Source organism: Camelina sativa, chromosome 8 (assembly GCF_000633955.1).
Source record: "Camelina sativa cultivar DH55 chromosome 8, Cs, whole genome shotgun sequence".
NCBI lineage: Eukaryota > Viridiplantae > Streptophyta > Magnoliopsida > Brassicales > Brassicaceae > Camelina > Camelina sativa.
This window is the reverse complement of record NC_025692.1, coordinates 14,519,856-14,536,421: the sequence shown is the minus strand read 5'-3', so window position 1 is coordinate 14,536,421 and position 16,566 is coordinate 14,519,856. Positions and strand designations below refer to the sequence as shown.

The window sequence follows — 16,566 nt, the reverse complement described above, 5'->3', positions numbered from 1 at the left end:
TAAGTATTTTATACGTAGATATTTTTATCAAAATATGTTTAATAGATATTTGTATCAAAATATTGTTAAAAGGAAATAATAAATCAATATCTGTAAATAAATATAAACTTTCATTTATGTTAAAACAAAAAATTATAATCCATCTATTATTAAAATAGAAAATAATTAAAACCCTCTAAAATCCCTAATAAGCCAAACAAAATGAGCAAGTCAGTCTTCTATTTGTTAGTCATCTTCCTTGGTCTCCTATAAATTAGTTAATTAATACATGAAAAAAGTACATAAATGAAATTTTATAATGTTTTCATCTAATATATAGCATGAACAGAGATGATAATCTTACAATTCCATAATTTTCACCACCTCTGGAATTTGCAGATTGAGTTTTATTTGTGTACAAACTGTAGAAGATATACTTCTTTTTCCTGCAAAGTTATAACAGAATTAATTCTTTTAATAACTGATCAATAAAACTGAGCAATAAATATCATCAAATCGAATGTATACCTTGGAAAACTTCAATAACACCCCAACGAATAACACAAATTAAGCGATCACCCCGGAAAGATTTATAAGTATCGTAGAATTTTGCAGCTGATGTTTCGAATAATTCATACCTTATTAGGGTTCCACTAAAATTGCAAGAATTAAAAATATAATTCAAAATCATAATTATGTAATATATATATATATATGAGTATTATAATTTACCTCAAATCACGAAGATCAAAAGAAATTTTGTGGTTAATTGAGTTATCCTCTGCTCTATTATTTATTTCAAGATTTTCTTCAGTACTTTGCATCTCATCGTCCTCCTCATCCTCCTCTAAATCTTGGACATATTTATCCTCATTATGATCATCGTTATCACTATTATCTGATTGGTATTCGCCCTCATCATCAGTTTCTTTTTCAGTATCATCCTCTTCTTCATCCATTGTATCATAACAAACATCATCTTCCTCATCGCTTACTTCTTGTATATAATCATCATCGTCATGATCTCCAACATCACTGTCATCATCAGATTCTTCAAAGACTGTGCAATCTGATTCTGAGTGATCATGATAAGAAGTGTTTTTCTTTTTATCTGAACCAAATCGAGTACAATACTTAAGCAACATACGGATATTGTCACTTTGTGTTACGTCCACATGTTTCTCATGATTTCCAACCCCTTGATTTCCTTTTTTTGTTGTAATTTCCTGAAATTACAGTTGAATTCCCCACATTGACAACCTCACCGATGACGTCTGTATAAAATCTAAATTAGTTCAGATACAAAGATTTACTACTAATAATTTAATTTAATACTAAAATAACAAAAATAATTCCTCACCCACTAAGTAATCTTCACGTTGGGTACCATCATTAATGAGTTTGAAATCGACGAAATCATAGAAATCTTCCTCTCCAACAATTGAATTCTCTTTGATTTTGGTATTATACAAAATAACAATTTTGTAACAATGTGTGGTAGCTAAACATGAATCATACTGCTCAACAACCTTAAAGTCTTCAAAATCAATACAATCACCAACGTTGAACTTTGAGACAAAACGATCATAAACATTTCCACGAAAGGAACATTAGACCTTTACACCCTAATAAAACATAGAATTTATAATTGTCACATAATATGATTTTATATGTAAAAACAATATACTCAAAGCTCGTAATTTATAACTTTCAGGTATAATTGCATATACGCTTTATTTTTGAAATATATAATGAGCTTATGATTAGAATAAACTAAATACCTTAATATCAGATAAAACCCTCTCCAAACTTGGACCTTTTTCTTCCCACAGACACAAGACCTTCACACGAATTTTCCATTCATATTTTGAAGAATTCAAGCGCGAAACATCATCGAAAAGGTTATACCTAACCATAGTTTTCTGTTTTTTGTTTTCGTCTTTGATTTAGGTTGAAAGTCAAAAGAGTCGAATAGACGTATATATATATATAATTTAATATATATTTAATTTACATTTTTTTGTAAGTGATATTTAAGAATATATATTTAACAAATCATTTAAATAATTTGTAAAGATCTCCAGACATAAATATCTTTACACTTCCATTTATTTTAGAGATAATAGTAAACTTCTTAATGTTTATCATTATGGCTTTTAATGCGTATTTTACATTTTCTATTTTTACATTAATCGTGATATTACATCGTATTCTATACTGTTTTGAATATAGAATACTTCTTAAGTTTATCCACCCTACTTTACATAATGTAAAATTAATAAATTTTAATATTACATCATAAAAATTGTAAATATTATTTTAAATTAACAACCTTATATTAAATTAAAAATAATCTACAAAATATTAAAAATAATATTTATCACATTTTTAAAAATATAGCCTGAAAACGTTATATATATAAAACATTTTCATAAACTTAATAAGGGTAATTATCTTGTTTTCTTATCTCATTCATATATACAATTTTGGAATTTAAAATATATAATCTCACGACATGTTGAAATTTACACAATTATGATCAAGAACTTTAGTTCGTGGTCGATTGTATTTCAGTACGCACATTTGTCATTGTTTACACGTCTCATCTCATTTATTTATAGATCGACATTATAAATACCATTAATTTTAAATTTTTTAAAAATAAATCTTTATAGAAATATTCTTATTTCATAAAATATGCATTCATCTAAAACAATATCCGAAAAACAGCAATTATAAGATCTCAGAACATTCATCATACTATTCTCTAAATTATGTTCATCTACTCTCTTCACGCCAGAATATTTGCTACAACACCAAAATTTTTAATAAGATTATATTTGAGGTAATTACCGTGTATCTTAAATGGAAAGGAAACAAATTAGATTATTTTCTATCAATACCTTCTCTGCAGATAATAACAAAAAAATAGGGTTAGGGTTCAAGAATTACGAATAAACGCTAGTATCACGTTTTTCTAAAAGAATTAGTATTAGGGTGACTTTTAAACACAATTTTTACCGTACTAATACCAAACTAAGCAAATAGTAACAAACGTTAGAACATTATTTCATCAAAGAATTTAGAATTAATACTGCTTTTTAACATAAACCACTACCGAGCAATAGCCGTAAGACGTTGTATTGCTGACACTGCATCTTTAATCTGTTGATTAATTAATTAAACTAAATTATGTTATATCCGTGAAAATAAGAGTAGATAATTTTAAACAATAACAAAATCAATTATTTAAGATTATACCATAGATATTGGGATATTATTAGCACCAATCATAGCCTTTCTGCAACAATAATCAGTAACTGCAAATATTAGTATGATTTTCTGAATCAAATATATAATATTAATAAACTTTCTTATAAAATTTTAAACAATACATGATTTTCACCATACGATCATTGATAGATTCATCTAAATAATGTTTTAATTTAAATCATTAGAAAATATTTATAATATTAACAAAATAATTTTAAATTTAGCAACATACCTCTTAGCAACAATGAGGAAGTAGAAATCAAAGAAAAATGTTCGGTAGACTTCGCCACCTCTACCTATTTATTTATATTTATTTATTAGAGCCAGAAACACATGAATAGATTTCAATAACGATGATAGAATAGTTTACTATTAAAATTACCAAACATCTCTCATTAATATTAGCATCTCCAGAAATTTTCCTGCAACTATAACATGAGGCTTTTAATTTAGCATCATCAAGGTATAAAGGAAATAAGTTTAGGTATTCAAAAAAACAAATACCTAATTTTCTTGTGCGGGCACATAGAACTAAGATCACGACCATCTACTAACTCACCTGAAACATAAGAATTAGTATAATTTATTTTAGAAAACTTTAAATAAATTAAGAAAAATATACAACATAATATAAGAAGTAAAGAAATCATACACAAAGTTTTGGTAATGCTTGAACTTGCGTTCCAAACAAATACTACATAAAGAGGATATGAATAATTAGAACACAAACACGAATACGAAGAACCATATAAAAGATCATCAAGACTATAATACAAATATAAAACCGAGAACATGAGAGTAATTTAGGGTTTTTTCTTTTTTGAAGATTTCGAATTATGGAGAATGGTTAGAGTTGTACCTATTTATATTAATTAACAACCACTAATTTTAGGGTTTTGAATAGGTCGGTATATATTTTGGTTGGATTTTCTATTAAGCCCATTATTTCAGGTTTTAGGGTTTTATATAATTTTTCAAATTCACGTTTTGACGATGATATAGATTAGATAATTAAAAAATAATCTTTTAAAAAATTTTAATTAATCAAAAGGGTATAAAGGTCCAGTTTTGAATCTCATTAATGGCAAATTAGTAATCTTAAATCTGAGGATGAATTTGGTGCGTTTCAGCAACCTAAATAGAGAAGAAAAGCTTGTCCGAAATTTTTTTAAGGGCAATTTCATTAAGGGTAAACGACGTCAATTTTTGTGAGATTGGTTGTGAGCCCTCTCGACTATTCCTTTAATATATTAGATAGAAAGTTGTTATATGATCCATGTTTACTCTGACAGAAAGTGAAGAAAAGAGCTTCAATGTGATTAGTCTGAGAATATACATACAGACAGAAAAAGCATAGTTTCCATTCATATTCTTATGAAACTCTTGAATCTTACGACCCTGTCTCAGTCTTACACCTACAATGATGTTGTTTGGGTTTGGTTCAACATCCATTTTTTTTGTAACAGAGACCGAGACAGAGACGGTCGTCGTCAATCAAACAAAACAAAAATACAAATAATATACCAAAGTTATTATCAGAGCATATGCTTGATTAATACATCCCTTTCTTTTTTTTGTAGAAGCTTAGCTATTGGATTCTCTATAGTTGGAAATTTTTTCCATATATCATATGTGCTCTTTCAATACATCTTTATATAATATCGATAAACTTATGTTCTAACACTGCTAGTTAAAAACATATGCTTATTTGTTCGGGAACATGAACAGAGTACATTATGGTGACCCAAAAAAAAAAGAAGTACATTGATCGCTATAACTAATTTTCTTGTGACTTCATCTTCGCTTCAAACCTTAATACTGCAGCAAAAAAACATTATTCCAAATTAGAAAAGTTAAGCCCTAAATAATTATTTTCTTTAGGAAAATTATTGGGCAATATCTTGTAAATATCAATAAAATGAGTATTACTAGTTTTATCTTCCAAAAATATATTTATTCCAAAAAATAAAAAAAATAAATAAAGCCGGCGGATAACATTTTCGTGTATGGGGTCGTTCATTATTTTTGCCAACAATACGTTTGGTTTATTAATCGTTTTTCAAATGGTATAAATTGTTGGGATTTTCAAGTCCAAGTCAACTTTCCTATTAGTATGATATTATCCGTTTTGGGACCAGATGGCAAAGTCCGCACGGATTTTTTATTGGGCTACTTCCCAAAAGGCCTCATACTAATTGGAGTTGATCTTGGCTTATATATTAGAAACTTATTTTCTAATCTTCAGATGTGGGATATTGTTTGTATCCCAACAAACCTCCCCTCAAACTATTTACCACGATACTTTAGCCTCCCCTTCAGTGAAATCCAGGTACCTAGGCTCCGGTACCCTTTTATTCCTGAAGTATTCTTGACGCACCCATAATCATGTCATATTTTTGAGAGATCCTCCCACACCGAACACAGAGCCCACACCCACTCCCCTAGGTCCACTTTTCGATCTAGGCTCTGATACTAATTGTTGGGCTTTCCAAGCCCAAGCCAACTCCCCTATTAGTATGATATTTTCGCTTTGGGCTCAGGTGGCAAAGCCCGCACGGATTTCTTATTGGACTCCTTCCCAAAAGGTCTCATACTAATTGGAGTTGGTCTTGACTTATACATATTAGAAACTTATTTTCTAATCTTTAGATATGAGACATTGTTTATATCCCAACATAAATTTCATGTACTTTTTTAATAGAAATATTATGTTATTTTATCTAGTGACATTTAGTTTTATGTCATATCATATTTTCATTATAAAAATATATATATGAAAATCCTACATACCTTGCACAATCCGTTTTGGGGTCAAAAGGCACAGCGCTAGGAATGTCACATTTTTCAGGCATACCAATAAGTTTTGTAAATTGAGACAACTTAACAACTTCTTGGAAACATTTGCAAAGCATTATACGAGCTGCTTGTGTCTCTGCGTGTCTGTTTACGTCGTTTATAGCATAGCAACAATCCGCATGTTGTAGTCCGTTGACTAGTTGCAAGCATGCACTTATCACTTGGCCTTGCGCCATCGCACAATGTCTATCACCATTTGGGTAACTCACCATTTTAGCATTTAGAGTCGGGGTCAGAACAACCAATAAACTGAGATAGACAACAACAAAGACTGATTTGCTCATGTTTGCTTGATTTTGATTAGGGATTTTTAGGGTGTAATTTGGTTTATTTATAAGAAGACATTCAACATGTATTATATATGCCTAGATTTTTTTTTTAAGAAAATGAAAGGATAATTTAATGAATGTTGCTTTTGTTTAAGAAAATATTACCAAAAATGGCAATATTCCATTTAATAAGGAAAAAGTCAACTAGATCACCAATGCAACTAATGATTAGGAGATTGAGAAAATTTAACTTATTATTCTTTACCAAAACTGAATTTATTTAAAATTAACTCTATTAAATATTAATTTTGACTTTCTTTAGTAGACTTAACTTTGTTTGTACATTTACTAATCATGGAGTGGCTTTCTAATTAATGTTTTGTTGAGAAAAAAAAGGCTATTAATAATGACTATCTTTTTTAGTTAGTAACAAAATTGTAAGAGATGAGAAGGAGAAAAAAAAACACAACAACACTATTGTTGGGATAATTTCCTCATTTCCTGGGAGCCAGAATGAACGTGATTGGATCGCGCATTTCCCAGTTTTCTTAACAATTCGTAAATGGATTCCCACATCTTCTGCTTAATATAGTTTCCTCAAGAGTTGCATCTGCATACTATGTTGGCAATCAAATAACTAATTTCTTCGAGCATTTTTAAAACAAGGCTTAAACAGTTAAACCACAACACTTGATATCGACTCTCATAGTCATATCTTTGTAAAACATTTGATTCTATGGAGGTATAATTCAGTAACGTACAAGCATCAATATTTATCATTTCAATGGCGACAACAGAAACATATCCGTATTTATGCGAAAGAGGGTCTTCAAGGAACATTGAACATCGATTCAATGATTCTCCATAAAACTCAGAAAAACAGAAATCATTTGCTTAGTGTGATTGCTCAGATATTTTTATATAAGAAATATGAATTAACTCAGAAATCACTAGTGCATATGCTGTTGATCCTCAACTTCAAAAATAGTTCCGCAAGAACACCATCATATAGAGAGAATACAAAGAAGGGGTATAATATATCTAAATTCCACGGAAAAAAAATAAATTGTAAGAAAACAAAGTCATAAGATATTCAAGACAATAGGGGATTGATTTCTAATGACGGCAACCATTTCAGATATGGTTACAAGGGCTCAAGAATATACCATTTCGCTCCCAAGACGAAAAATCATGTAAGAAGACTTCTTGCAAGGTGTTCCCGAGCTGTAGCCAATGCTTGAGTTAATGTCTACAATTCAAAAAGCACGAAAAATGGTCAAATGCATAATCGCTGTAAAGACTATCGCTTTGGTCAAAGGTTGTGTAGTTTAGTTAGTACTAGTTAGTAATCATATTGCATCTCACCTGTTCAGAGAGTGAACCACTTGCTTCTGCGCTTTGCATTGCTACCTTTCCAGCAATAACATTGGCATCTGTTTCAAGTACCATCCTGAACATGTTTCCATAAGACAACACAACCATGAGTAATGAAGTGATAGGGATTCAAACCCATTATATTATTCATATAATTCACCAAAGAATTAAACTTTACAAGAGACTCCATTAACGAGGGAAGTCTCTAAACTCTCAAAAATTCCAAAACGCCCCAACGAATTTCCTGGACTATCCTTTTAAACCTTCAGTTCTCAACTAATATCGACTAACCAACGTAAAAGGTATGTTGCTGAGCTCGCAAATCTACAATTTCCCGGCACCCCCCTAAGATAGTAAGATAGTGACAATAGTCCTGCACTAAACTCTACAAGAACACCTTACTACACTGCATGAAGTTGTTCACCAATTATCAAACAATAAGTTCTCTCAGCCCCTAAATACCAGATATCACTATGTATGTAATGTAACTCAACTCCATCAGCATACAGTGGACCTAATTGCTAATATTTCGATGGCAAGCTGAAGTCAGCAATCGTCTACTTCTACCCGCCTATGTTTAAGAGTTGCATATGAGCATAACTATTGCGCAAGGAATAAATGTTAGATCTCCGAAAATTAACATAGTCGGAAAATTGTAGAATCATCTGAGAGCATATGTAGCATACCCTTGGTCAACCATCTCATCAAGGCACAAAAAGATGAGATCCAAGTTTTCAAGGGCTTCCATCTTTTCAACATTGTTCCTGTACAGAGAAAGGATGTTCAACGTTGATTTTGTATATAGCTGATCATAAAAAGGCACATAGTCATCTGTTAAGGTGGGCTAAATACCTCAGAAGTAATGCAACAGCATCAAAAAAGCCTTGAAGAACAGATGATAAGATTAGCTCGTTTTCATTTTCACCTCCCGTAACAAAGAAATGCAGGTCCTGGGCAAACTTATAGACTACAATATTATTCTCCAACAGTGTGATCTCCGCTGCAAAAAGTAACATTAAGAGAAAAAAATTATACACACGTACAAGTGATTTAAGACAGAGAATATGGAGATACCGAGTCAGGAACCCAGAAGACAGCCAACAAGCAAAAAAATCATGTAGCTTTCACATTCATATATGAATAAAACTTACAGAGAACGACATATAATAACTGCATGTGTGGAATTCAATTTGGCCTTACCTTCTGAGCGAGCATTGGTCTTGGAAGTCTTTGAGAAGACATACTTTTCAAAAGCTAACTTGGCAGCATTAGTAGTCCAGTCATCTGAGTAATACTTGACAGCCACACGCTTTCCTTCAGAGTCCAGAAGAAGAATATTCTTTACCAAAGGACAAGAATCCTGTACATTGTAGATCAGACAGTCAGCATCCAAGTATTAAAAAAGAGAAGCAGACGTGAGAATCCATGAAAAGATCATGTAAGGTTGAACTTCTACAACAGCAAGGCAAATAAGATATCCAGTCAAGCCACCACCAATCATATAGATAATCACACAGGGTCCAAACTCCAAAGCCTAAGTTCCTTAAGTATTTGCAGCGGCCAATCAAATAAAATGGTATCAGTTACTCAACATCTATGGCTTGACTAAATAGGCCATTACAAACCCATGGAGCTATTTGGTGAAGCCAAAAATGATGAATAACTGATAAAGCTTTTTTAAACATAAATAAAAGAGTCTATCACCAAGAAACGTACATGACCGGCTTCTCAACTTAAGAAAACTATCAAAATTTTCATTATATCACAACACAACGAATTGCATAAGGGTAACAAACCGAAAAGCATTACAAGACTAGGTTTCATTATGAATACCGGCAAGTATGATCCCAACAGTATTCAATTAGCTAAGAGATATACTTACATTAGTCCCTGCCATTGTTGTTGATTCAAGATATACCTGAAACAGTGATAAATTAAGTGTTTTAACCACTGAAAACACACACACACACAAAATCAGACTTTGGTCTCAGAAACAAGATCAGCACTGAACACACCAAGATCTTGATTTCTGTGAAGATACACTAAGATCTATATAAAGAATCATAGGCCATCAAGGCCGGTCCTGAAATTACGAGTTCTACACAACTGCCACCAAATCGACTCCATAACTAAGTTATACTTTCCTTAAAACCAATTTATATTTCAATTTTCATTCCCAATCCAAAACTTTACGATCAGATCTCTTCAAAGTTATGAAAATGATAGATCATAACATCAAAATCTAACATCGTTGGACCAACACTGCTCCATATCTTAACGATTCAAAGCCGTAAAAAACAAAAAATCTCATCAAAAACTGTGAAACGGGTACAAAATTTTCATCCAGATCTCTAGAAAATTGCAATGGATACTTCCATCGAATCTGATGAAATCAGAACGCAAAGCGAGCGAATCTAGCATTGGAATAAGAGGAACGAAGAAGCAGGAACCAAAAGGAGAAGGAAGATCTCGACGATATTTTTACCTTTGAGGTGGCTTCAGAGCTGAAGATGATCTGTGCTTGCGATAACGATGGAATTTGGAACTGTTAAAGAAGAAAACGCGAAGGGGTCTGATTTTATTTCAGAATTTTGCACAATGAGTAGTCGGAGATTCGAGAATGTTGTAAATTAAACCCCAAATATTTAAATTTGAAAAAAAAAAAAAAACAAATGTTTGAAATGGCATCTCTCAAATTTTTTTTTTTTTTTCACTTCATCTTAAATATTAGGTTACCACGCATTGGCCTAACAAACCAATACTGATAAAATGTTTTCTATGAACAACTTGTTTTAATTTATGTTGCGTGAAAACTCTTTTTAAGGTTTATTTTCGATTTCTGAAACATTTTGAAAATGAAAAATCATGGAAAAACAAAAACAAGTCACTGAAACACGATTCCTAGAATTTTCTGTTTGGAAACACGATGGAAACACGACGAAATTTTTTTTTTTGAGTTTGGGAATTTAATAAATAAATAATTTAGAATATAAGAATTAATGATACAAATTACATATAAATATATAATAGAGCAATTGTCACAAATACCATAGTTTTATGTTTTTAGGCCAAAAATACCACAATGTCTTCAAATTTCCATTTGTGACATTTCCTACTAACACAATTGACTAAAATAACCTTACTCAAGCACTTTTGTTTCTCGCCTCTCGGCTCGTCTCAGAAAATTTGATCTCCTCGGCTCGCCTCTCGACTCGCATCACGAACTTCGATCTCCTTGCCATCGCCATGTTTGCCTCACCTTTTTCTTGTCGCCAATATGCCATCTCCTCGCAGTGTACTTCCTTTGCTTGTAAGGATCGAAATTATTGTTACCTTAATCACTCGTTGTTTCACGTTCATCTCCTCGCCTTCCCTTACTTGAAGAGATCTGATATAGAGATTGCTCAGATTCTTGTCCCCTCGCCAATCTCTTGTCGTCAGTCTAACGTCATTGGTCTATCATCGTCGCCGGTTTGTCTTTATGGTTTTCCTTCTTTCTTAATCCCTCTTTCCCACACGACGCTTTATTATCGTGTCTTCCTAAGTAAGGGTTGTATCTATTTTCACTTGCGATTCTCGTTATATTGTAGAAACTTTAAGTTTTATGTGTGTGTGACTTTCACTTTTCTAATTTTTCAAAACCCTAAACCAATTGGGTGCAAATTTTAGTAGAATCTTATGGATTCTACAAAATTTTTAGTAAATTTTAATAGATTCTCTATTGGAGATTGTATTCCCTATGAATGATTTAGTTTTCCTAAACTAGTATACTATTTTGTTCTCCTTATAACAATGGTGATGCTAGTTTCGTTGGATACAATGGTGATGGTAGCTTTGCTAGTTTTGTTGGATCTAATGGTGATGCTATAGTTATGATAGAATTTGGTTGATTTTGGATTCTTCGTGTTAGGTCCCACTAATGATTTTTTTCTGTAGGATCTTGGTTTTCAAAGAGTTTTGCTACCGTAATTGTTGATGTAAGACCATGTTATCAACCCTTGTTGCTTGTGTATTGATGTGTTTTTCGCCACTTATATTATACCACATTATCACATTTATTGCTTGTTGCTTTTGTATTGCTTATTGTTTATTGCTTGTTGCTTGTGTATTGATGTGTTTACGAATCACATTTGAAAATTCAGAAAGCACTGTTGATAATTCAGGAAGCATTGTTGAGAGATCATGAAGACTTTCCTGAATAGATTGCTGACTTCAATTTTTATCGCAGGACATGAGAGATTTTTTTCTTACAAATGTCGCACTGCCTAAGCTTCATTTCAGAATTGAAGAGGAACCAAATTGTACTTGAGAAACACAATTTGTATAAGTCCCCTACAAAAGCAACAAGATATCTCATGATGTTAATATGTTTGTTAGTTATTGTATTAAGATATTGTGATAGGTAGCTATGTTTTCACCACAATCCCATAATTTTTTTTGAATCAAACATTTAAGAAGGTTATGAAACAAAAGCTTCCATAAACGATTGGTTTAATAATTCATTACAGAAATAGGTATGGATTAAACATTCAGAAATGATATTTTGAGATTTAGGAAGGCTGTTTTACCTTAACCATCACCCAAAACACAAAATCAAACCATTTACCTTAATTGGTGGATCAATCTGTTATACATTGAGGCAAAAACAGAAAATAAAGCGATAAACACATTTATTTTAATTCATAAAAGATTCCATAATGTTTATGAAAGATATCCTAACATTTAGGATGACTTTCATAAATTCAGGATGACCTTCACAAATTTAGGATGACTTTATAAAGCTCAAGCAATTCCCTACGCATCAAAATTACTAATTTCATCATGAAACTGAATAACCAGCTGAGTTATATCACCTTCCACAACTTCACAAACAACCTTGAGCACAAGCTTACCTATCCTTTGGCATGTTACCATTTCTGACCACAATCTCTAATCCTTTACAAAAGCCTCATACTCACTTTCCAGTGGTCCCTGAGAACAAACATCCATATCCTTAGTATATGCATCACCTCAAGTCTCTCTCACCATTACACACAAACGATTTAACTCAAGTTCTTATTGAATCTTCCTGAAAACTGTATATATGATGAGATTCCGCACATACACTGGTGTAGAATCTTCTACCATCCTTTCATCCTTGGAGATAGACAATAGCTATGAAATCAAATATGAAATCTTCCATTACCTTATCAGCTAAAACCTTATATGTTTATTCTCATCTACTTCTTCTTCTTGAAACAATTGCAAAATCCCAGCCTCCTTCATCATTGTGTTTCCACTCTCCACAAACTAAGTACAACTCAACCATATACACAAAAATTCAAACAATCACAACTTGAGATACACAAATGTAACCTAAACCAAATATCTAGGATTGATAAACACTAATCAAATTTGAAATCACCTTACAAATCCAAAGCAATATCTTTTTACGACTGAGAAGAATCTGAAATTGCAAGGAGAAATATGATATTGGCAACATCAAAGCTAGGCAGAGCCATCATATATCGTTAGAGACTATAGAGCACGACAGCTAATTAAACACAATCGATTGAGCATAATCGATTCACTTCTCCAAACAGTAAATCTCAAGATAACTAAGATAAAAGAGCAACGAAGAAGATATCAAATAGAAAACTAAAAATGACGACATCGAAAAGAGACAAAGACGAATGATGTTGTAGCTAGACCGCAAAAGCTTCGTCGGTTCTCGTCGGAGATACTAGAAAACAATGACGAAGACCATAGAGAGGTCGAAAACCATAAAATCACAAAAACTTTGTCAGATCTCGCTAGAGACCAAAAAGAACGATATTGTAACTAGATCGTAAAAGATTCGTCAGTTCTCGTCGGAGATTATAGACGCATACCGTAGAGAAGCCGAGAACGACGAAATCGCAAAACTCTTACTCACTTTTGGTGTAGAATACATGGAAAAAATATTCTTTGTATTGAATAAATATTGGTATTATTAGTAAATTAAGGAATGTGTAATAAGGAACTAAAACTATGTTTAATGGTATTTTGTAGCATTTCTCTATATAATATTATTAGTGTTTTAATTTAACTATTTAATATTGATGTTTTGACTTTGTGTTGTTTCAAATATTACTTTTAATATGATTTTTAAGTTTGATGTTATATACATACGTTTTCAAAACGTTTCATTTCCTAATTTAAGGAAAATTCCCGTTTTTGAAACGTTTCATTTCCGCTGTTTGCGTTTCCATGCAACCTAGCTAGTTTCCAACTTAACAATTTGTTTACCTTAAGATTAATTATAACATATCATCACAAAATTATACCATATAGATAAAACTGGAAATATAGTTTGTCATCTTTGCGTTAAATGTTATAATTACCATAATCTTTTTTTTTAAACCACACATTAATTAAATTATTACTCTATGATTGATAGCGCAATAAGGAAAATAGATTACAAAAATAATTCTCGAAACAAAAAAATTTGGAAAAACGAGCTAAACAATCCATTTTATAATTACAAGACTGAAAGATCTTTGATAAGAAATACAAAGGAAAAGAGGCTCGAACCAACCCAAAATCATATAGGAGTTTGGAGAAAGCTAGTCATTGTTCAAGAGATTGCACCATGGCGACCAGCTTTACACATTATGAGTCGATGGCCTGACAATCAATCTTTCTTGTAAGAGAGTCTTCATAACCCATAGTAAAACTTTTATCTCCGATTATAGGGGAAAAGACTCCATCGATGACATTTAACTCCCAGTAGTATTTGTCTGATCTTCTCCTCTTAAGCACCACCATCCCATACCTGTAGTATGGTCCGAAAGCTTCAACAATTCGTCGATCCAACTTTGTAGAAAGTGTGAAAGGTTAGCTAAGGATTCCATAGATTCCTTTACTTTAACCAGAACGGATTAAAGTTTTTCCCATAATAATTGTTCACTTAGAGTCTTATTTGTGATATCTATTGGTTCTCAATGTACATTTCTTTGAATACTTTCTTAATTCTATCTTTCTATAAAAAAAAACTATAGAATCTAGGGGAAACAATGATTGATATATTTATCTTCCAAGACAACATTCTCCAAAATAAGAAATTCAGAGTCGAGTACATGTCGAACCATCGAGGTGACAGAAAAATATCATGATAACATCAGAATACAAAGACAATTTCCAAATTTACCAAAAAATGTGGACAGATAAATAGCACATGATTAACTGTCTTGTCTATTTTCTCACATTTTTTAAGTGGTACACTGAATCATTATTTCCAAAAAAAGGTTTATGATTTTTGATGGCTCAAATTGCCGTAAATATCAAATATTATTTTTCTGTTTAACTATAAAAAGTCATAAAAGCTTTAAAGTGAAACTAGAAGTAGAGAAAATTAACTAGAGTCGTTGAAATTTTGTTCAGAATTACAGTAGTGTTTTCAGTGTTTGTATGAAGATGAAAAAACGAACTTCAGAAGTCAGAAGTATGCTCTATTTATTTAAAGATTGGGTAAGAATTATAACTGTATAAATGTAGATAAATTATATAAAATATATAAGGCTAAAAGATGAATTCCATAAATAGGTAAGAAAATAAATTCTTTAAATTTTCTATTTTAAACCCCCATTGGCAATTTCCTCTTTCCCTCACCATGATTGATCATCAAACATTTGAAAACCTAAAAGAAGATGCCAAAGACAAAACCCTCTTATCTTCAGACCAAAGATGTACAAAATAAGTCAGTTTTTCTTTTTCCTTTTGTTGCACCTCTGAAGAAGCAGAAACAACATTCTTACTGCAACTAAAGCCTTCCCACCTTCTTGCCAGCGCCGAAGTAACCAAAATAAAAAGACCCCAAGAAAATAGAGAAAAGAAAAGACAGAGAAAAGCTATCTTCCATTTGGACACCAGAACAAAATCGGATCAAGAGTCTCTGGAGCTATATCCTCGGTTGCTTCTTATACTACAGGCCAGCTTCTGCACCAGTGATGGCTTCAACTTCTTGCACTGTTTTCAAAGATGCATATAAGTAAAACTGAGTTAAAGATGATGAGAGATTTAAAAAGCAACCACGGAAGAAAGTTGTTGTGTCATGTACCTGTTCAAAGAAGTCTCTGATCTCCTCATCTGTGATTTCGTCCGCCTCGCTATCGTTTTCATCCCACCCTAGGGATCTAAGGAACGCAGCCTCTTTTGGATCTGGACGTACTGCCATTTCAAATCTACAAATCCTTTCTGCAACATCAGTAACTTTCTCGACTCTATCCTTGATGTCATTTCTTTCTGCAGCCTGTGCACTTGGAGGGTCACTAGCTACAAGCTCCTTCGAGCTGTTTGCCTTTTCCTCAACTGAAGAATAGATGCACGAGCTAGTTTTTGATTGATCAGTTGAGATGTTTGTAGATGTATTTTGCTTCAAAGCACTGTAAAATGCATGCCTGCTCTGAGTTTGAGCCAAGGAAAGTTTCTTTTCAGCGATTTTTCCAGCTATCACGTTTACAGAAGCTCCCCCGAGCTCCCTTGGACCATTGGTACTCCTAGCAGAAGCAGAAGCAGTAAATTGTGTGGATGGAGCAGTGGTCAGCTGGCTAGCAGTAGCTCGGCTGTTGGGTGGTGAACCACCAGCACCTACCCCATTTTCCCTAGCAGGCTTGAGAATCACCAGTTTCTTAGTCGCCTCAGACTTGGTCTGACTACCAGGATTAGACTGAAGATTACCGAGCATCACAGAGGACTGCTGGTGGGCATTCCTTGAAGAAACAAGACCTGCTTCACCACTTCGAAACATTGGTTTGTTCTTGCATTTATCAGAAGAGTTATGAACCTGAGATATCAA

At 32.4% G+C, this 16,566-nt stretch overlaps 3 protein-coding genes across 3 annotated transcripts in view; all 3 read right to left on the bottom strand.

The window, feature by feature from the left end:
• Positions 4,937-6,423, bottom strand: LOC104707171 (non-specific lipid-transfer protein 15-like). Its single transcript, XM_010423469.2, has 2 exons — positions 6,043-6,423; positions 4,937-5,070 (listed from the first exon to the last, which is right to left on the bottom strand). The coding sequence occupies exons 1-2, from the start codon at positions 6,390-6,392 to the stop codon at positions 5,058-5,060; spliced, it is 363 nt and encodes a 120-aa protein (XP_010421771.1). The 5' UTR covers positions 6,393-6,423; the 3' UTR covers positions 4,937-5,057.
• On the bottom strand, positions 7,313-10,334 carry LOC104707170 (coatomer subunit zeta-3). The gene is made up of 7 exons (XM_010423468.2): positions 10,237-10,334; positions 9,634-9,669; positions 8,952-9,111; positions 8,604-8,751; positions 8,438-8,515; positions 7,743-7,827; positions 7,313-7,626 (listed from the first exon to the last, which is right to left on the bottom strand). The coding sequence occupies exons 2-7, from the start codon at positions 9,646-9,648 to the stop codon at positions 7,567-7,569; spliced, it is 546 nt and encodes a 181-aa protein (XP_010421770.1). The 5' UTR covers positions 9,649-9,669; positions 10,237-10,334; the 3' UTR covers positions 7,313-7,566.
• The window catches only part of LOC104707169, a 10,076-nt gene continuing 8,795 nt past the window's right edge, over positions 15,286-16,566 (bottom strand). Inside the window, exons 5-6 of the mRNA XM_010423466.1 lie at positions 15,829-16,125; positions 15,286-15,737 (exon numbers count right to left, since the gene is read on the bottom strand). Coding sequence (XP_010421768.1) covers positions 15,654-15,737; positions 15,829-16,125 — 381 coding nt within the window. The 3' untranslated portion in view covers positions 15,286-15,653. The remainder of the gene's footprint in view (positions 15,738-15,828; positions 16,126-16,566) is intronic.